Consider the following 23,021-nt stretch of genomic DNA (forward strand, 5'->3'; position numbering starts at 1 on the left):
AGCTTTTGGAGCGTGATCTTGTGCTTCAGAGGGAAGGGAGATTAAGATGGACGCACAGTGGCGTATCATCCATGTGTGCTGAGTGTGCAGTGCACACGGACCCTGAGGGAAGGGAGGGGGGCCCCACTGTGCCCTGACACACACGGCACACATGGAGTAAGTAAAAGTTGGTCTGTTGGACACCGATGGGGCACTATTCCTTCCACCGACACCAACGCTGAGGCAATATTCCTCCCACTGACACCAATGACGGGACACTGTCAACTCCAACTGACCCCAAGACATTTTCTACTTCTGCTGGCCACAGTCCAGCCCTCCTGAAATTTGAAGAACTGCAAACTGGCCCTTCATTTAGAAAGTTTGGCGAACCCTGGTATAGGACAATTTAGACAGGCTGGGACTTCTTAGATCCCACTGTCTGGTACAAGCCCTCTCTTCCCAGTGTCCATTTTGTTTGGCTGTAAGGGGTGATTGGGAGGGGACAGAAGCTGTGTGACTTACTTACGAGCCAATCATCTGTGATTACAGCCAGCCCATCAGCTCTGCCCCAATGCAGAGCACACAGACATTCTCTCTGTAGGCACAATTCAGTCTCTCCTTACTGGCCTGGTTCACACTTATGTAGTTTGCTTTTGATCCGTTTCTGCAGTGCTTTTTGCGGTGCGTTTTTGCATACATGTTGATGCGTTTTCTGCAGCATCTCCATTGAAGTCTATTGAACCAAGAACACACTTTTTTTTTGTTTTTGTTTTTTTTCTTTTTTTCTGGAACTGCAAGCATTGGTGTGTACTATGCCATTGAAAAACCATGTAACCTATATTTCCTTGAATAAAGTTTTCATCCCCCTTGAAATTTTCCACATTATGTCATGTTACAACCAATAACGTAAATGTATTTTATTGGGATTTTATGTGATAGACCAGTGGTCTCCAAACTGTGGCCCTGGGCCAGATGTGGCCCTTTGGTTGCCTTTATCTGGTCCTTGGCATGCTTAGCTCTGGCCTTTGGGACACTATTCTTCCCACTGACACCAATGATGAGGTGCTATTTCTCCCACTGATATTAACAATGGGGCACGTTTATTCCCAAAGATACCAACAACGGGGCACTATTCCTCCCACTAAAACCAATGATCGAGTATTTTCTACTCCCACTGCTAACAGTCCGGGCCCCCTAACATCTGAAGGACCTTAAACTGGCCCTTTGTTTATAAAGTTTGGAGACCCCTGTGATAGACCAACACAAAGTGGCACATAATTGTGAAGTGGAAAGAAAATGATGGTTTTCAAAAATTGTTTTTATAAAAGAAATCTGAAAAGGGTAGCGTGCATTTGTATTCAGACCCCTTTACTCTGATACCCCTAACTAAAATCAAGTGGAACCAATTGCTTTCAGAAATCACCTAATTCGTAAATAGAGCCCACCTGTGTGTAATTTAACCACTTGTCCTCCAGAGGATTTACTCTCCCTTCCTGACCAGGCCATATTTTGTGTTAGGGCTCTGTTACTTTAATGGACAATTGCGCAGTCATGTAACGCTGCACCAAAATGAAATGTACGGCCTTTTTTTCCCACAAGTAGAGCTTTCTTGTGGTGGTATTTGACCACCTGTGTGGTTTTTATTTTTTGCGCTATAAACAAAAAAAAACAGAGCGACCATTTTGAGAAAAAAAACAATATTTTTTACTTTTTGCTATTAAACATGTCCAGTAAAAAAAAAAAATCAAAAATCAAAGTTCATCATAAATTTAGGTCAAAATTTATTCTGCTGCATGTTTTTGCAAAAAAAAAAAAAAATCCCATTATGTGTAAATTGTCAGAATATACACTAGACTTTTTTTAAAATTTTTACTAGTAATGGCAGCGATCAGCGACTTATAGGGGGACTGCGGCAGACATTCTGACACTGGGGGGAACTGACTTAGTGTTACTGACATCCCGAATTATACCAATACAGTGATCAGTGCTAAAAAAAAAGCACTGACACTATACTAATTGCACTGGGCAGGAAGGGGTTAACATCTGGGGCAATCGAAGGGTTAACTGTGTGCCATTTTTACTAAGTGTGCTGTGTTAGTGCTTCACTGTAAGCACACTGCTTTGCATGGCTGTGCTGTGCAGAGCCATGCAAAGCATTGTGCAGGAGCTGACAAGGGAGAGAACGGAGATGCTCGGCAATCACTGGGCGCCGGCAAGTAATCACTGGCAGGGACCTGGTACCCTACCCGTAAATGCAAAATCATGTCTATATATTTGATTTTGTGCACTGCTGCCACCGTGTAGCAGTATATCTGCTATGGAGCGGCGCTAAAGCGGTTAATCTCCGTATAAATACAGCTGTTCTGTGAAGTCCTCAGAGGTTTGTTAGAGAACATTAGTGAACAAACAACATCATGAAGGCCATAGAACACACCAAGCAGGTCAGGGATAAAGTTGTAGATAAATTTAAAGCAGGGTTAGGTTATAAAGCAAAAGTCCCAAGTTTTGAACATCTCATGGTGCACTGTTCAATCCATCATCCAAAAATGGATAGAGTGTGGCACAACTGCAAACCTACCAAGCTATGGCCATCCACAAAAACTGACAGAACATTAATCAGAGAAGCAGCCAAGAGACCCATGGTAACTCCGAAGGAACTGCAGAGATCCACAGCTCAGGGGGGAGAATCTGTCCACAGGACAACTATAAGTCATGCATTCCACAAATCTGGCATTTATGGAAGAGTGGCAAGAAGAAAGCCATTGTTGAGAGAAAAAGGTCCTGTTTGCAGTTTGCGAGAAGCCATGTGGGGGACACAGCAAACGTGGAAGAAGGTGCTCTGGTCAGAAGAGACCAAAATTGAACTTTTTGGCCTAAAAGCAAAACGTGTATATGTGTAAAACTAACACTGCACATCACCCTGAACACACCATCCCCACCGTGAAACATGGTGGTGGCAGCGTCATGTTGTGGAGATGCTTTTCTTCAGCAGGGACAGGGAAGCTGGTCAGAGTTGATGGGAAGATGGATGGAGCCAAATACAGGGCAATCATAGAAGAAAACCTGTTAGTCTGCAAAAGACTTGAGACCGGGGTGGAGGTTCACCTTCCAGCAGGACAACGACCCGAAACATCCAACCAGAGCTACAATGGAATGGTTTAGATCAAAGCATATTCATGTGTTAGAATGGAACAGGCAAAGTCCAGACCTAAATCCAATTGAGAATCTGTGGCAAAATTAAAAAAATTGGTGTTCACAAACGCTCTCCATCCAATCTGACAGAGCCTGAGCTATTCTGCAAAAAAAGGCCCCCTCTAGATGTGCAAAGCTGGTAGAGACATCCCCAAAAAGACTTGCAGCTGTAACTGCAGTGAAAGGTGGTCCTACAAAGTATTGTCTCCGGGGGGCTGAATACAAATGCCGCCACATTATTCACATATTTATTTGTAAAAAATTTTAAAAACCATTTATCATTTTCCTTCCATTTCACAATTATGTGCCACTTTGTGTTGGTCTATCACATACAATCCCAATAAAATACATTTATGTTTTTGGTTGTAACATGACATGTGGAACATTTCTAGCGGTATGAATCCTTTTTCAAGGCACTGTACACTCTATATGTATCTATTTTGATGTACTGTATTTATGCTTTTTCACACCATTTGTTCGGCAGCAGAGTATATTTAATTTTGCAATCCGATAGATTTGGCATCTGGGTAAACCACAGAACAGCTGAAGCAATGAGTGTTGATGGTTCTGCATTCTTTTTTCATGTTTTAATTGAGTAGTTTCATGCTAAACATAGAAAAGTATTGTAACTAAAGATTGTTGAGCTGTTGTACTGCAGTATAATGATAGAAATGTTGCCTGCTCACCTAATTGGCTTTTTTCCGCTAACAGTGAAATTTGTAAAGATAGCGAACACTGTAATCTACTATGTTCCTGTGTAGCAGTGTAGTTGGTGCTGTGTGCGGATAACCAGACTCATGAGATGTGTGACTGTAACAGATGGTCTCTGCTGAGTAGATGGCCCCATTCACATTTAAGTGGGGCATCTTTGGCAGTTCTTTTGAGCATTTATGCGGGTTTTTACATTTTTTTTTTAGCCAATTGACAGCTAGTTACTAGGCAAGAAACTGTTTAAATAAAAAAAAAAAAAATAAACATGCATTGTGCACGTTTTTCGGGTGCTCCTATTGTAGCCAAAATGAGTGACTTGATAAGCTGCAAGCGCCCCTGCTCTCAGGTGTTAACAGGTATCATTGAATATACTCGAAATCCTAGTGGGGCAGCACAGTGGCTAAATGGTTAGCACTTCCGCCTGGCAGTACTCGGGTCGTTGGTTCGAATCCCAGCCACGGCACCACCTGCCTGGAGTTTGCATGTTCTCCCTTTGCCTGCATGGGTTTCCTCCGGGTACTCCAGTTTCCTCTCACACTCCAAAGACATGCTGGTAGGTTAATTGGCTCCTGTCTAAATTGTCCCGTGTATGTGTATGTATGAATGTAAGTTTGGGACCTTAGATTGTACACCCCTTGAGGGTTAGGGACTGATGTGAATGTACAATATATATGTAAACTGCTGCATAAATTGATGGCGCTATATAAGTACCTGAAATAAATAAATAGTGTATAGAGTTGAAGAGCTTCTGGTGAGGCTTCTAATCACACTTCAAGCCACCTTTTACTGGTTCTTATTTTTAGACTTCATTCTCACTTGTGCAACTCCATAGTAATGCAGTTTCCAGTGCGACTTTGGTGCGCTACTTTGATGCCATTCCTGAGTGCAACTTTGATACGACTTTGATCCAGAGAGTGTCAGATCAGAGTAGTGCAGGCACCTTTTCAAAGTCACTGGGACTTTTGAGTCGCACCGATTTGAATGGGTGCAGTTGAAAAGAATGGGCTGCGACTTGTCATGCTACTTTTGATGTCCTAAGTTGCACAAGACTGAATGGAGCCTTTCTTTTTTTCAGCAGCGGTTTAAATGGACTGGTAGAAAAGATTTTATAGACTGTAGAGAATTAGGCCCATTTGTATGAGACTGTGGAGTGTGGATACAGCTATCTGTCTTTTGTTGGCCTCCGCAGTCTACACTGCACACTTTGGGGGTTATTCCTAAAACTGGAGAGTGCAAAATCTGGTGCAGCTCTGCATAGAGACCAATCCGCTTCCAGGTTTTATTGTCAGATCTTAATTGAACAAGCTGAAGTTAGAGACTGGCTACCATGCACAGCTGCAGCAAATTCTGAGCGCTCCAGTTTTAGTAAATCTCCCCCTATGCTTTTATTTTACAGAGCTTTCATAAAATGCAGGCTGTGGTGTCCCATTGAGCATAATGCTGCAGAGAGACCTCCATGATTGGAAGCTGGTCATATAACCGGACTCTCACCACCTCAGCTATTTTAAACTGGCCATACATGGATCAAAATTCAAATTTCAATCCATATGTGGTTGAACTGAAGCTGATCTACTGATTGGCAATGCCTGCAGGTAAAAGGCTGCAGTGCTGATCTGTATATTCTGGTAGTGGAGGAGTCTTCCCTCTGTCTGAATACGATGACACAGCCAGGAGGATTCCCCCGTCCACACATTCGATGTGGGACAGGGTCAGTTGTTTTTGTTCAACCCGTTGGTATGGCTGCAGTACAACACGATACGGCTGTGTGCTCCCCCATGGACACCATGTATACCCTGCAGGAAGTCCCATTGATTTCTATTGGGAGTTGTACGGAGACTGTGTCCCAATTTGATATCCGTGTGGGTGCGGGTCACAGGTTGTGTTCAGGGATATGGACCCGCACCCACACGGATGTCAGTTTGGGACTCTGTGTCCATGCAACTGCTGTGTCCTGCGCGGGGATAGATGGAACCCCTGTGCATGAAGTGTTGGGTCCTGCACAGGCGTACAGTATTTTACCCCCTGTCCCTAAACGAGGCTCTATATCTTTTATTGCTTCTGTGGCCATACCCTACAATCTGTACAATCTACTTGAGGTTTTACCAACCACTATGAATATGGGGGCTTACTCAACTGAATATCAATTTATAGTACTAGTTGGATAGGCAATTTTTTTTTGTTTAGGTATTGAAAGTAAAGCTGTAAGAAGAGCAATATGATGGCTGCAGTCACTGTCTTCCTTCTGAAAATGCAACCCGCATGGCTGCCATTCTGTTTCACTTGCTTTTAAAATTAATTGACCAGGAACACGTGTGAAGCAGGCAAGCCAGATACACATTCAGAGACCATTGGCATTTTTAGAAGAGGTTAGCGATGGCAGCCTCCATGTTTCTTTTCTGATGCATTTACTTTTCAGACCTCAGGGGACAGACAAAGCTAAAAAAAAGAAAAAAGGAATTCGATATAAAGATTTAATTGGTAAACCTATATATTTTAATGATTTAGGGTCAAACATTCAACCTGATATTGTATAGGCTTGCTCAGTACCAGTTCTCTTTTAAATATGTATTCATGAGTCTAAACATAGAGCTAAAGGGCCCTCTTGGGACAGGATCACACCTTCGTGTTGTGGTTACACATGCATGTTAGTGTGTTATGTTGCGCAATAACGTTTGTTGCTTTAACCCCCCTGGCGGTATTACCGAGTGTAGCTCGGGGTAAAGTTTCAGCACCGCAAGCGGTAACCCCGAGCTACACTCTGGCTTACCATGCAGTATTGCTTCAGGGTCCGTCAATCACTTACCTTGTCCTGCGCTCCCGCGCTGTCCCTCCTGCAGTGTCCCCTGTAATGTCCTCCGGCGGATGCCGGCATTTGTCTTCTGGGTTCCGTCCCCTGCGACGTCGGGACGGAACTGGCGGGAAATTTGAAAATGACAAAAAGTGACATTCACTAAATTCACTAAAATCACATAGTAAAACATTACTGTATCAAACCATTTCACATACATTTTGTCCCGAGTGCTTTGTCCTGTGCCCTGCCTGCATTTTTACTGTTCTTTCTGCCTGGAAACTGAGAAACGTCCATGGCGTCCAAAAAGCGTCCCTTTAGGTTAAAATAGGTTTAGAACAGCTAGAGAACAGCGATAATAAATCAGAACCACTTGCAGAATTGAGTGATAATGATTCGTGGGGAAATTTGTCATCAGACACTGAAAACGATTTTGCGACTTTGCTCAGTGATGTGCGAACTTGGCGCTATATTTCAAATTTCAGTGTTTTTGGTTTGATTATATTATTGAATTAAATTTATTATTATTATAATATTATTTTTTATGATTATTAAATTATAATTTATGACTTCGTGTTTCAAATTTTATCATACCCGGGATGTTTACTAGACTCTTGTTCGGACAGATTTCAGTGAGTTATTCCTAAAAATTACAGCCTACAATAAAAAAAAAATACATATTTCCATGCAAAAAAAGTACCGCTTTGAGCACAGAAGTATGGACATAATCAGACCGCTAGGGAGGAAAAGTTAGCCCAAGAATTTTGAAGGCTGCCACTGCATCTCTGCACAACTAAAGCTGCACCTGACCATTTTTTGGGAACGCAGTGCAGCATATTAAAGGGGAAGTTGGGGGTTGGTAAAAAAAATAAACGTACTAATTTCGTATACTGCAACATCAACCTGCAGCTTTCCCCCACTGGTTCTTAGCTCAAGAAGTGAGTGATTACATAGCCGCTGATCACTCACTTCTTGGTCAGCTCTGAACAGAGAGCACACTCTTTCACCAACTCTCTGCTCTGCCCCTTCGGCACTCACTGGAGCCCTGGGCTTTGGGAGGGGGGAGGGAAGGGAGCTGCTGGCTCAGGCTTTCAGTGGCACGCTGTGAGGTTGAGCCAGCTGTTGTTCAGACATCTGGATGGATCCCGACAATATGGTTGGTATCCTTCAAGAGGATGGAGGGGCTTTGTGACGTCAGCTGATCCTGGGTCACCGGAGAGCATAAGTACATGAACGTCTGTTATCCACAAGAGAAGCATGGTCAGAAAAGTTTTGTCCATACTTCTCTTTTAAATGATATGTGGGAGTGGAGAAGCAGACTTGCCAGTTGTCAGTGGATGTCCATTGAGTGTAGCCATAGGTTCAGGTAGCAGTGAATGAGCAGTGTACTTCATTCATTTTTCTTCTAGTTAGTTTGACTCTTTTGAGAAGGAACATGCTCCTGTCAGTCTGGTCTCCATCAAAGGAAATATTAATGTAGGAAATTGGGGAGTTGCCTTGTTGGCTGCATGCTATTTTGAATACGCTTTGCAGACACAGTAATTCAATTACATGAAGTACTGGGCAGCCAGCTTTTGCAGCAGACGCATAATTGTCTAATCACTTTAGCAGAGCTGCTCTAAATCTTTAATTGGCACTTTGTATCAGTCATGAACAGATCAGAATTGTTCAATACGTCTTGAGTTGGTCTAGGATTTTTTTCTTATAAAACTGCTGGAACCCCAGGATCCTGTCCTACAGACCTGGAATGGTGGAAAGGTACACATAGACCTGGGCCGATGGCATCAGAATGTTAGGGGGTGCTGGCTACCACTTTATTTGGTCTTGTCTTGTCAAATCTATTTCAAATAAACCAGAATTTAAAAAATAAGAGATTACACTGAGGTAATGAGGAATGCATTGAAAAGTGTTCCCTGGGGTACAGATTTGGGCCAAATTGGTTGGTGATCTTAGCAGTCAAAGAGGTTACCTTGTTCACTAGGCATTCTTCTGTACCTCAACCCAGAAGTACCATCTGAAATTGAATCTGGGTGGTGCAGGAGTAAATGGGGAGCACCAATTTCTTGTGGCTCTATGTGGCTGTGCTGAAAACCATTGAAGCTTGCGGTTTTTTAGTATTTTTTTTTTCTTCTTCTCAGGCACCTCAGTCCAGGGCTCCAAAGTCACCAGATTGTCACCTTCTCTTTGGTGCCACGTGGGGGAGTTCCCTTTCCCATCAGTGTCTCCCCATTACATCAGAGGTGGCCCTCTTCACATTTTAGCCCCCCATCACATCAGTCACTCCATCAGGTTCCTTCATTACAGCAAAGTTGGCCCCCCATCACATCAGAGCACCCTCATCTTTCACATCAGAGTTGACCTCCATCACACTGATGTATCGGGGAAACCCTATTGTGATGGAGTGCTGATTATGAAGTTAAAGGGGGGGAGGGGATGTGATGTTTTGGGGGGGAAGGGAACTTTAATGTGATAGGGGCCAACTCTTATGTAATGGACCTGATGGGTGCTGACTGACTGACCTTGGAGGGGCCACCTCAGATGTTGGGGGGGGGGGGGGGGGGAGACTCCGTAGTTTTCTCCCTTCACATCAGATTCCCCCCTTCACATTTGAGCTCCCTTTTTTCAGTTCTGAGTAGTGTAGAAGGAATTGATTACCTTTCAAGCTTTTATTGCTGTCAGTGTCCCCGTTCTTCCCCTCTTGGTCCTATTTGTTCTGAAAAAATCCCAGATTTTGAATTATTACCAGAACAGAAATAGAGGGTAAATCTTCCAATGGGGACACTAGTTCTGGTGACTACCAGGGATTCCCTTACTTTGGAGGGATTTCCTCTGACTTCCTGCTTTGGCTATGGGACAGAAAGTGAAGTGAAATCACCCCAAGGGGTCACAGATTGCAAAAAACCTGCTGACGGGGTTATAACCCCTTACTCTATCCAACATGAAAGAAAAAAAATTGCCTTAAATTCTACTTTCAGATAAAAGCCAGGGTAGCTGTTAGGCTTGCACTCATTTTCAGATCCTACAAGTGTATTTATTTTCACCCACGTTGTATACTCTGCTCTGCTGCTCATTTGTCTTTTGACACTTTGGTATGATGACAACAAATGGAGGCATAGGTCAAAGGGTGGAGGTCATTCAGTGGGGTGGCATGGGTGAAGGAAAGTAAAGACCTGGTTTGAGTTAAGAATAGCAGAGACCTTTCCTTGAACACTTCCACAGTAGAATGTGCCTGCCTGTACAAAACATGAGAATAAAACTGATGAAAAGCAAAATTAAAAGAACAAGGAATAACAGGAAAACAAGAATGGCTGGTTCAATTCATAAATACAGTTTGTAGCTTACAGTGTCATTTAACACAAGTAAATAAAATTGGTCTTTGCATCGTATATTGCATTGTGTGCATAGAAACATAGGAAGTAGATTGAATGTTCTATGTGGAGTAAAAAAAAACACCTGGTTGATCCTGCCTCTTAGTGGCGCTCCCTCCTTCCCCGTGTCCCCGCTGCAGCATGAGTATCTCTGGATCCCCTGTTGCCACAGTTAATGCAAATGACCCATTTTCTGTTACTGTTCAAGCCATTCATTTCCTCCTTTTTACCTGCTAACCAGCCCACATGGCCAGAGTGGCATACATGTGGGTGTATACAAAGTAGTGATTGACCTCTCCCTCCCTCCTCCTCCACAGCCTACACCATGTTAATGCACGAAATGAAAAAAAAAAAGTTTGTTTTTAAATGATTATTTAAAATGATGTAATGTTATTTATTTTTAATCTCTATTCAGAAAGTTGTTTTATATATATATATATATATATATATATATATATATATATATATATATATATATATATATAATGTGACCGGCACAGGGCCAATCAGCACCGTGCAAATGTAGCTCCCTGCCCTAGTAAGGCTAAATTTTGGCTCTGCTGTACTCAGTGAGCAAACCTCTATTTTCTAGGTCTAGTCAGGTTTCCCTAAGTTTGGTGGTTGACTGTTCCTGCCTGCCTCTGAAAGAAGAATCTAGAAACTGAGCTGTCAGCCACTGGGTCATGAATATCTATCTGACTTCCACCCAGAGAGGGTACCCAGAAGGTGGTTGGGGAGAAGATACAGGTATGGGAAGGCTTGTTCAGAGTTCTTCTCATGGGCTGCTGCCCATGGGAGGCAGTGTTTTGCTAATGAAGAGCTGTTGCTAGGCCCCAGCAGGTGCTTGGCTAAAGGCATTCATTTTCTGTATTCTGCATAAAAGCCTGGTTGATCCTGCGGCTGGGGATTTTGCAGAGCAATGTTGGCAGCTAGGGCACATTCTCAGTTTTCGGTGTATTTTCTACCCTGAGCAGCCCATGTGACTATAGAGTCACACATGTGGGCGTATAAACAGTTGTAACTGACAACCCTCTCCTTCCCTCCTCCTCCTCCTCGACCATTGACCAGCTAAACACAATAAGGTTTGGATATTACATCTTGATTGATAGAGACTTAACCTCCCTGTTATTCTAAGACAATTCATCGCAGATTATTATTTATTTTTACTCTGTATCTCAAAGGCTGTTTTTTAATTTTTTGAACATGTGACCAGCGACAGAGGACTAGAGGCTCCTCCTGCCACTGTTTCCCTGCCGACAGGCTGGGAAAGAGCTGGGTGATGTGATAGCTGTATATCAAAAGGGTGCAAAAGGTTTTTTTTTTTTTTTTTAAGATAATTACATTAATATCACCCACATACAGAAAGAAAAGGGACAATGTAAATAAACCATGTATGTTTAGTTTAACTTTAACTACTTCCTGTCCAGAGACATACCCGTATGTTGCTGGATTTTCGGTGCCCACTCAATTGCTATTACAAGCAGCACTCCTCCCCACCTTTGATCGGCTCTCCGTTATAGTAAACTGTAAGCGATGACCTGATATCACTTCCGTGTTACTCGGAAGTAAACTACGCCATTTTCAAAACTCTCCCTAAAGAGCACCTGTCACGTGCCTATTGCTATCACAAGGGATGTTTACATTACAGCAAATGTGATAAAAAAAAAAGGCAACAGTGTAAAATAAAAAAAAAATAATTTAATCGGTCCCGAACACACACAAACAGTGATTGACCCACACATGTGAGGTATCACCACGAATGTTAGATCATGGGCAGTAATTCTAGCACCAGACCTCCTCTGTACATCTAAAGTGGTAACCTCTAAAGGCTTTTTAAGCATCGCCTAGAGATAGTAAAATTTATGTTGTTTGTCACCGTTGCACAGGCATAATTGTGAAGAGTGACATGTTTGGTATCTATTTACTCGGGATAATGTCATCTTTTATATTTTACAAAAAAAATTGGGTTATGTATTTGTGTTTTTTTTTTGTATTAAAATTAGTGGGTTTTTTTTTAAAATTGCCTTTGAAAAACAGCTGCACAAATACCATGTGACATAAGAAATTGCAAAACCCACCAATTTTACCAACTTTATTGTCTAAGGCACAGATGTCACACTGGTGGCCCTCCAGCTGTTGCTAAACTACAAGTCCCATGAGGCACTGCAATATTGTCAGTTACAAGTGTGACTCCCAAAGGCAGAGGCATGATGGGACTTGTAGTTTTTCAACAGCTTGAGGGCAACCAGTTTGACATCTGTGCCTTAGACAATAAAGTTGGTAAAATAGGGCCTCTTCTTTAGAAAAAAATATAAAATGTTTCAGGGTTCTAAATAATTTCCTAGCAAAAAATACCAATTGTTACATGTAGACAAAGTTCCAGAAATGGCCCGGACTGGAGGTGGTTAAATAGTGGACTTGTATTGATTATATTTGGAGAACGAAGAATATTGTTTCATGTCACTTTCAGCACATGTGTTTGGGTTTCAAGCAGAACCCTACTGTCCTGTATTGCCCTCACACCTGCTCTGCGTCACTGAACAAATAACTGTATTGTTTCTTGTTCTCTCTGGATCCCACTCCGAAAAAGATCTGTAAACAATTAATTAGAATTTTTTTTTATAGTGAATTTTGTGAAGTGCGATATGGTAGTAAGCATGCTCTGACATCTGACTCTTCATGTACGCTCCATCTGTTCTGGTTTACTTTGCACATGCGGAGAGTCTCCTCTACAAAACACAAGCTGACATCAATTAAACACTGCCGCTGTCTTCTCTATTTGAGGTTAATACACAAAACATGTCACAACTGTAATAGAATGTTGTAAAATTAGGCATTAAACTACAAACATACAAACATCATGTATTAAAATAGAAGTTCATAAAGAGGGGAGAGTGGTGTGAGCAAGGCTTATGACTGCTTGGTGATATATGAATTTACTGCACTTCAGATGACACTTCCCATGTTCTGCATTTTGCTCAAGTGTGTGTGTGTGTTTTTTTTTTTTTTTGCACATTACAAAATAAATCTATGCATTCATTTATTACCTGAAGACAGTGATTTTATTTATTTATTTCAGGTACTTGTATAGCGCCGTCAATTTACGCAGCGCTTTACATATATATTGTACATTCACATCAGTCCCTAACCCTCAAGGGGTGTACAATCTAAGGTCCCTAACTTACATTCATACATACACATACTAGGGCCAACTTTGACAGGAGCCAATTCACCTACCAGCATGTCTTTGGAGTGTGGGAGGAAACCCACGCAAGCACAGGGAGAACATGCAAACTCCAGGCAGGTGGTGCCGTGGTTGGGATTCGAACCAACGACCCTAGTACTGCCAGGCGGAAGTGCTGGTAGTGTGATAGCACTGCATGCTTAAAGTGACACTATCCTTATTCTCCAAAAATAATCTTCTATTTAATTAGCCTGAAATCACAAAAATTGTCTTAGGGCTCATGTACACGGGGCGTTTGGAAAACTTTTCTGACCGCTGGAAATTGCTAGAAAACGTCGGTTAAAAAACGTCCGTTTTTACCTCGTTTGCATACCTCATTTATGTGCGTTTGCGTTTAGAAGCGTTTTTTAAAGATAACTTCAGGAGTCCTTCCCAAATGCCCAGAATGCACTGAAAAATAGTAAACAATTAACAATTTCAGACATTTTGAGAGAAATGGAGAGAGCAGAAGCAGAGAGAGCAGTATGTGTTGAGATGACCTGTCTTTTCTGGTTGTATTCACTATGGATCCCATCATGAGCATAATGCAGCACGTTCTACCATTATTTCCTTCACACAAAACCTGGAACTGACTGCGCTGATGTTCCGGGTCTATTTGAATACATGGAAAACACTTTGCATGCATTTCTGATGATGAAAAAAGGCTCTGGACAGCATCTGGTTATGGACCTGGCAAAAAAAAAAAAGCGTCTAAATGCAAACACGGTTAACTGTTTACACGTGTTTGGCGTTTGAAACGGTGATAAAATCTACTCCTGAACGCAATTTTGGTGCGTTCAAAAAACGACTGTAAACTCAACAGCCTGTAAACGACTATGTGTACATGGACACATAGGAAAATATTAAGGAGAGTTTAGGGGCTGCTGAAAAAAAACACTCAACAGCTCCTTAACGTCAGTTTAGCAGCTGCAGTGTACATGAGCCCTAACTGTGTTTTCCTGCCTTGTGACTTTCTTTATGAGCTCCCGAACCTCTCCTTTTCGCAGTTATTTCTGTTTGTTTGGAACAAGCAGTGCATGTTAGTTGTGGTCATGTACACTTGTCTATGCATACTACAAATCCCTTAGTCCAGTGGTGGGCAACCTTTTTTTTCAACTGAGCCAAATCTCGCCAAAACCATGATTGAAATTTATTTTGAGAGCCACATTTTTAAAACTGAAAATACATCTCCCATATAGTAATTCATCCCCCATAGTAATTCATCCCCCATAGTAATTCATCCCCCATAGTAATTCATCCCCCATAGAGTAATTCATCCCCCATAGAGTAATTCATCCCCCATAGAGTAATTCATCCCCCATAGAGTAATTCATCCCCCATAGAGTAATTCATCCCCCATATAGCAATTCATCCCCCATATAGCAATTCATCCCCCATATAGTAATTCATCCTCCATATAGCAATTCATCCCCCATATAGCAATTCATCCCCCATATAGCAATTCATCCCCCATATAGCAATTCATCCCCCATATAGCAATTCATCCCCCATATAGCAATTCATTCCCCATATAGTAATTCATCCCCCATATAGTAATTCATCCCCCATATTAATTCATCCCCCATAGTAATTCATCCCCCATATAGTAATTCATCCCCCATATAGTAATTCATCCCCCCCATAGTAATTCATCCCCCCCATAGTAATTCATCCCCCATATAGTAATTCATCCCCCATAGTAATTCATCCCCCATAGTAATTCATCCCCCATATAGTAATTCATCCCCCCCATAGTAATTCATCTCCCATATAGTAAGTCCCCCCCCATATAGTAAGTCCCCCCCCATATAGTAAGTCCCCCCCCATATAGTAAGTCCCCCCCCATATAGTAAGTCCCCCCCATATAGTAAGTCCCCCCCATATAGTAATTCATCCCCCATATAGTAAGTCCCCCCTGTGTCAATTCACTTACCTTTGCTCCGCGCGTTCCTCTCGCCGTGCTTCCTGCGCCGTTCTGGTCTTCAGGGCGGACTGTGAGAGGAGAGGAGTTCGTCACGCTGCCCCGCCTACATCCTGGCTGCCCCGCCTACATCCTGACAGCTGCAGAGTCCTGACTTTTGGGGCGGCCGCCCGAGAGGAGGGAGGGGAGCGGGCGGCCGTCCGAGAGGAGGGAGGGGAGGTGAGGGGGCGGCCGCCCTGCACACGCCCGTCCGAGAGGAGGGAGAGGAGGGAGGGGAGCGGGCGCCCGGCACACAGAAGAGCCGCATTTAAGCTTGTAAAGAGCCGCATGTGGCTCGCGAGCCGCGGCTTGCCGACCACTGCCTTAGTCTATAGTCCATCTTGGAAGCAAGCAAGAGAGGGTGGCTACTTTCTTACATACAGTGGGATCATGGAGAATGAATGTAGCCACCCTCTTACATGAAGTCAGATCACAGCAGCAAAGAAAAAAAAGGGATTTGGAAGAGGAGGAGAGCAATAGAAGGGACTTTTCTGAGCTAAGAATAGAATGAATAGAATTGAATAGAATTTTTTTAAACCAGAATTCGGTGTCACTTTAAAGCATTAAATTACATTTACAGAAAAGGGGAAATAACACCATACACCCTCCCCAGCCCATCCATTCCTTGCTGTACTTACCTCCAGGCATGCTGAGTTGTCATTGCCCAACGGGTTCAGCAGTCCGGGAATTTGCTTTAAATATTAACCACTTAACAATATTTTTTACTTTTTGACTTAAAACATATCCAGTAAAAAAAAATTTAAAGAATCAAATTTCGTCATAAATTTAGGCCAAAATGTATTCTGCTCCATGTTTTTGCTAAAAAAAAAATCCCAATGCGTGTAAATTTGGTTTACAAGAAAGTTCTAGCTTCTACAAATGACAGTATATATACTGGAATTTTTATTTAATTTTTCCTAGTCATGGCGGTGATCAGTGACTTATAGTGGGACTGCGGCTGGCATTCTGACACTGGGGGGGATCTGACTTGGTGTCACCTGGACCTGGTAATCGAGAGCTGAACCCGGAAATACAAAATCATGTATATTATACGTGATTTTGTGCAGTCCTGCTGCCCTTTAGTACTAGTTCTGCTATGGGGCTGTCCGGAAGCAGTTAAAAAATTTTTTTTTCCTGTTTGTAGTGCTCACATTCAGTGTAATTCCCCTTTAACCACCTGCCGACCACTCACAGTATATTTACTGGCGGCAGATACAGGCACAATCAAGTACATGTCCGTGATAGGCCTCCTTCTGGGTTTGGGATGCAAATGCGCACGCCCCCTGCTGACCTGTGCTGTGATTGGACATAGCACAAGTTTGGCCCCTGATTTCTGCCAATGATTTTGGCTGAAATCAGCTGATCGGTCGTGTCCAATCACAAAAATTTTCAAAAACACAGAACTCTGTGTACTGCAGACTGTGATCTGGCTGTTTCTTCTTCCTGAAAAGCAGGGAGAAAAAACAGCCCTATAGTAATATAGAAACAGATATTACACACATTACACATTGTTAGGCACACAGTTAATCCCTTGATTGCCCCTAGATGTTTACCACTTCCAGTGTCATTAGCACATAATAGTGTATAGTATTGGCACTGATCACTGTATTAGTGTCACTGTTGATATCAGTGTCAGCTACTGCCAGATTGACCGCCACACTATCGCTGTCCCACTATAAGTCGTCGCTCGCCTCCATTACCAGTATAGCGCCATAGCTGCATAAATTCCAGTGTATATATATCATAATTTGTAGATGCTATAACTTTCACACAAACCAATTTAATATACACTTTTTTTTTTTTAACCAAAGAAATTCAGCAGAATACATTTTGGCCTAAATTATGAAGAAAGTAGATTTTTATTGGATATGTTGTAGAACAGAAAGTAGAAAATATTGTTTTTTGTTTTTTTTTTTCATTTATATCAAAAATATTACAAAAAAAACAAGTGGTGATCACATGCCACCAAAAGAAAGCTCTATTTGTGTGAAAAAAGTGATACAAATTTAATTTTCTTACAGTGTTGCATGACTGAGCAATTTCCAGTTAAAGTAGCACAGAGCTGAATAGCAAAAAATGGCCTGGTCATGAAGGGGGCAAAACCTTCCGGAGGTCAAGTGGTTAATGATTATCTTCCTATATGTGTGCCTCATATTTGCCAAGATTTCAGTTTTGCAATTATAGAACCATTGGGGTTTATTTACTAAAGCTGGAGAGTCCAAAATCAGACTCCCTTCTGCATAGAAACCAATCAGGTTCTAACCTCAGCTTGTTCAATGAAGCTTTGGCAATGAAACCTGGAAGCTGATTGGTTTCTATGCAGAAGGGAGTCTGATTTTGGACTCTCCAGCTTTAGTAAATAAACCCCAGTGTGTCTACAAAATACTATTTTAGTATTCTTACATAAGTGATCGGTCCACACTATTAAGTTATCCAATGCAGGGCTTTCGCAGCTTCAGCCCAGCTCTGCCTTGCAAAATGTCCCAAGGAGTTTCATAACCAATATCCCAATTATGCAACTAAATTTAGCAGTCATTATATAATATAGTAAATGTACCTCTTGCTCAGAGCTTAATAATTACAGTTTCTCCTCTCTTGTCTCTCTTGCAGGTCATGAAACTTAATCCAAAGCAAGCTCCGATATACGTAAGTCTGCCATTTCATATGCTAGCTAGATTTTCATACTTGGAAATGTAATGCTGTAATACAGGAGAAGTTTGGAGGTAATCATAAAATATAGACATGACCGCGTTCAATATCTCGATCCATTTTTTATATTACTGGGAGTTGAAAGGCTATTTGCTTTAGGAAACGTTATTGTTACATAAATGTTCATACGATCATGTTATTGAAAATGTCTTGCTGAGTAATATTTTGTATTTCAGCACTAAAATGTAATAGTCTGATCTATGTGCAGTTTGCTGTTAGTAAATGTTTTTAATGATGCACTGCAAGAATGTTTTAGTATACTCTGTGACTGGTGTGATTGGGTGAAATGGCAAAAAGTAGCACATTTTCCAAATGCCTAAAAATTTGCAAACTGCTGTTACTTCTGTGTTCAAGTATGACAGGAAATCAGTTCTGGCACTGTGTAGCAAATGGTCTTAGTTTTTTTGTGTAAAGCTTACTCAGGGCTAGAGGCTTGGGGACGGTTTGTTGAATCCAGCTGCATCTTTAGGTTTGTTGGTATAACATGTCTTCTCTACAATTATTAGACCATTATATTTTAAATACCTATAAAACCCTTATCCAAATCAGAATATTTCGCTTTTTAAAACTATAAGCACTAGACTATTTTTCTTAAAGTATATGTAAACTTGAAAACAGGCCATTCAGTTTAAAGTAGAAATGAAAGGCAAAACATTTGTGTTTAGATTAAAAAAAAAAAAAAAAAATATCTATCTTTTTATTTATATATATTTTTTTTAAATAAGTGATCACTTAACCTCCTAAGCTCCTTATGCTGCTGAGAACAGAGAGCTGGGGAAGGAGAAACCGAATTACACTGAGCTTCCCAGTGAATGGCTGTGCGTTTGGGGTGGGGGGTAGATGTGCGAGTAGAAGTGTGATCATTGGAGGAGAGAAGGCTGAGTTTCCAGCACAGCTAGAAAAGTGACCACACTGGGATTGGATGTGGTCTCATGTCTAGTGTGGCCAGTTTTTAATAGAAGATTAGAGGGACTTTAAGGCACACCAGGGATTTCACACAAAGGAAGCAATAGAAAGAATCTGATACTTTTTGTACAAATATATGGTACAGCATATGCATATCAGGAACAGCTTTTGGATTACATATTCTTTAATGCTTCTTGAAATGTGTTGAAATAAATAGAAAACTAAATATATACAGTATTACTATATGTGTGTGTGTGTATATATATATATATATATATATATATATATATATATATATATATGTGTGTGTGTGTATATAAATATATATATATATATATATATATATATATATATATATATATATATACACCTAGAACTGTATGTTTGTCATATAGCAATATATATATATATATATATATATATATATATATATGTGTTAAAACATGTAAAGGCTGCCGAACTCCCATGCTTCCAATTAGCCTTTTATTTTTTCAGAATAACTATATATTTAGATTGCATACAATGCAAAAAAATGGTCCGTTCTAAGGGTGGGACCACAGTATACTATGATATATAATTTATACAGTGGTCCCAGCTATTGGAAGCTATTTTCCTGAACACACGCACACACGCACGGAAAAGGTTGACAATACCTGCAAGTAATGCAATGAATGCCAGTATTTTATAAAAAACAAATATAAAAAGCTTACAACATATTGACAATGAGCCCTTCCCAGCCAACATTAGGCTACATGGGCATATAAATGTATGCTCCAAATATTCTGCCTTTTATGTGTGTTTGGCACTGCAAATTGTTGGACCACGTAAGAGATACGGTATGTCTATATATACTTCTGTGTGTGTATACACTATATTGCCAAAAGTATTGGGACGCCTGCCTTTACACGCACATGAACTTTAATTGCATCCCAGTCTTAGTCCATAGGGTTCAATATTGAGTTGGCCCCGCCCTTTGCAGCTATAACAGCTTCAACTCTTCTGGGAAGGCCGTCGACAAGCTTTAGGAGTGTGTCTATGGAAATGTCTGACCATTCTTCCAGAAGCGCATTTGTGAGGCCAGGGACTGATGTTGGATGAGAAGGCCTGGCTCGGAATCTTCGCTCTAATTCATCCCAAAGGTGTTCTATCGGGTTGAGGTCAGGAGTCTGTGCAGGCCAGTCAAATTCCTCCACCCCAAACGCACTCATCCATGTCTTTTTGGACCTTGCTTTTCTGCACTGTTGCGTAGTCATGTTGGAACAGGAAGGGGCCATTCCCAAACTGTTCCCACAAAGTTGGGAGCATGAAATTGTCCAGTATGTCTTGGTATGCTGATGCCTTCAGAGTTCCCTTCAGTGGAACTAGGGGCCAAGGCCAACCCCTGAAAAACAACCCCACACCATAATCTCCCCTCCACCAAACTTTACACTTGGCACAATGCAGTGAGGCAAGTACCGTTCTCCTGGCAACTGCCAAACCCAGACACGTCCATTGGATTGCCAGACAGAGAAGCATGATTCATCACTCCAGAGAACACGTCTCCTCTGCTCTAGTGATGGCATGCGTTACACCATGGCATCTAACTCTTTGCATTGCACTTGGTGATGTAAGGCTTGGATGCAGCTGCTCGGCTATGGAAATCCATTCCATGAAGCTTTCTACGCACTGTTGTTGTGCTAATCTGAAGGCCACACCATGTTTGGAGGTCTTTAGCTATTGACTCTGCAGACAGTTGGCAACTTCTGTGCACTGTGCGCTTCAGCATGTGCTGGCCCCGCTCTGTCACTTTACGCAGCCTACCACTTTGTGGCTGAGTTGCTGTTGTTCCCATTTGCTTCCATTTTTTTTATAAGAACACTAACAGTTGACCATGGAATATTTAGTAGCCAGGAAATATCGCGGATGGACTTATTGCCCAGGTGACAACCTATCACGGTACCATGCTTAGAGTCACTGAGCTTCTGAGAGCGACCCATTTATTCAGAAATGCTTGTAGAAGCAGTCTGTTTTTATACACCTGTGTCCATGGAGGTGATTGGAACACCTGAATCCAATTATTTACCGGGGTGTTCTAATATATATATATATATATATATATATGTATATGTATGTGTGTATATATATATATATATATATATATATATATATGTCTTTTTCCTCAGAAAATAGGTGCAGAAACTCAACCACAACCCCCCCAAACTGAACTCAGAGTGAGAGGGTCTTAAAGGGGAAGTAAATACCAGGAGTGCCTTACCTGCAGAGTTCAGGGGAAGGGGGGAGTGGGTCTCTCTATCTCTCTCCTTGTCATAGCCTGGCTTCACACAGGAGCCGTGCGGGGAAACCTCTGCAGTCATCCCATGCTGAGTGGCAGGAGAGGAAAGAATTTGACATCCCTGCCGCTTTTTCTCTTTTCCTACTACTGTGACAAGCCTGGGTTCACACAGGAGCAGTGGGGAAACCGCATGCGATTTGAACAGGAATTGCATTCCTGTTCAAATTGCATGCTAATCTTTGCTGTGCAATTTGTGTCCATTAATGCAAATTTGCTGAAAAAAGCCTGATGTGTGTTTAAATGTGTGTGTGTGTGTATATATATATATATATATATATATATATATATATATATATATATATAATGTGTAATATCAGCTAGTTTATAGTTTGTCAACAATAGAAATATTGCAAGTAGAACTCAAGTATTTTAAATGCATGTTTGCAGTGTTTTTCCTTTCCATAATTGATATTGTTTTCTTAGCTTTTTTTGTATTCACTAGCCAATTTGACTTCAGTAAGAGTCTATTCCCTAGCACAGTCCCAATCCTCCTTACACGTCATAGCCCTTTACTCTCCTGAGGTGTCTAATTATTCTCTGTACTGGCCCAGCTCCTCTCTTTTTCCTCGCCTCCCTACATAACCTTGTATGTAGCTTCTGGGGATTAGGGAGCAATAGGGAATACAATAGAGTGTTACTTGAGTGACAGCTGACTATGCTGGGGCTGCTTAGGTCACATGCAAGATGACCGTTGCTCAGCAGCTTTCTCATGCCTTTGGGTGTCTTCACAAGGGAAGCTTCTACAGGTGAGTACCATGCATAAAATACATTAAAGTGGTAGTAAACTGCACACACAACAAAAGGGCCCCTACAGGATAATGTCATTATGTGTTAGTATAAATCACATATTAATACACTACGACAGACTTGCTTTAAAACGAAGCCATCCAGCAGCGCGTCTGGGTTTGCGGGCTCCAACCGTTTGAATGGCCGAGCCGCGATGGCGTCACTTTTATGCAATTATGAGTCAGTCGTGGCACAGTTCTCTCTATGGACGGCAGTGTGCCATAGTGGGGACTCACTGGCTGCTACTACAGTAAATATCTCCTAAACTCTGCACGTTTAGGACAAATTTACTGTACCTACAGGTAAGCCTTCTTAACTCTAGTTCTAAATAATAATAATAAACAAAAGCGGAGTTTACTATCGCTTCAAAAGCACATATATTCCTATAGGAGGATTGCTGAAATGAATGGTCTGGTGACTGGGTCTTATTAACATTCCTTGCACTGTCAAAACCAGATGTCATTGAACAGGGAAGTTATAAAAGGGAGTGCAAAGGGCATCCCCATCTTTTGTTCAGAAGGCCAAATTTACTAGCATTGGTGATAACAGTAACTTTATTTGGTTGAAGCAAAGGTGACTTGGAAAGTACTCGACAATTTCTGTCTGTTGGGTGCTGTTTATTGGATCAGGACTGGAATCTTGTTTTTTTAGAGTACTTCTAAGGGTTTATAATACTCTAATTGTCATCTGTGCCACGATTTTAAGTTAGATTTTGAATTAAGTTGTTAGACCACAACAAAATATTTGTGTGATAGAAATATAAAAGATGTGATCTTTTTATGGGCACATTGGGATGTAGACATTCTCCTTCATTAAAGAAACCCAACAGACTGTTGATTGAGGGCCCAATTGAACAAATATAAACCATCTAGTAATACTTTGAGCTGGGCGGGGCAGTACATAGGTGGTGATGACTCAGCATGACATGTTTGGGGAGCAGTTACTTCGTATTTTAGCCTTTTAGTTTAGGGAAAGATGTCAAGAGAACAATTTGAAGGTTGTCTTTGTTGACCACTTCTTAAAAAAGTTATCTGTAAAGCATCTCCATGTCAGAAAAATTTCAACTT

General features: G+C 41.4%; 1 protein-coding gene across 2 annotated transcripts in view; it reads left to right on the forward strand.

Annotated features, from left to right (window-relative positions):
• Positions 1–23,021, forward strand: part of AKAP13 (A-kinase anchoring protein 13) — a 425,147-nt gene that overhangs the window by 82,864 nt on the left and 319,262 nt on the right. For both annotated transcript variants that reach the window (XM_089687654.1, XM_089687655.1), the window contains exon 2: positions 17,832–17,867. In XM_089687654.1, the coding sequence (XP_089543780.1) occupies positions 17,832–17,867 (36 nt within the window). The remainder of the gene's footprint in view (positions 1–17,831; positions 17,868–23,021) is intronic.

Source organism: Staurois parvus, unplaced genomic scaffold, assembly GCF_062004578.1.
Source record: "Staurois parvus isolate SC_StPar_1 unplaced genomic scaffold, SC_StPar_1.0 ptg000432l, whole genome shotgun sequence".
Classification (NCBI taxonomy): Eukaryota; Metazoa; Chordata; class Amphibia; order Anura; family Ranidae; genus Staurois; species Staurois parvus.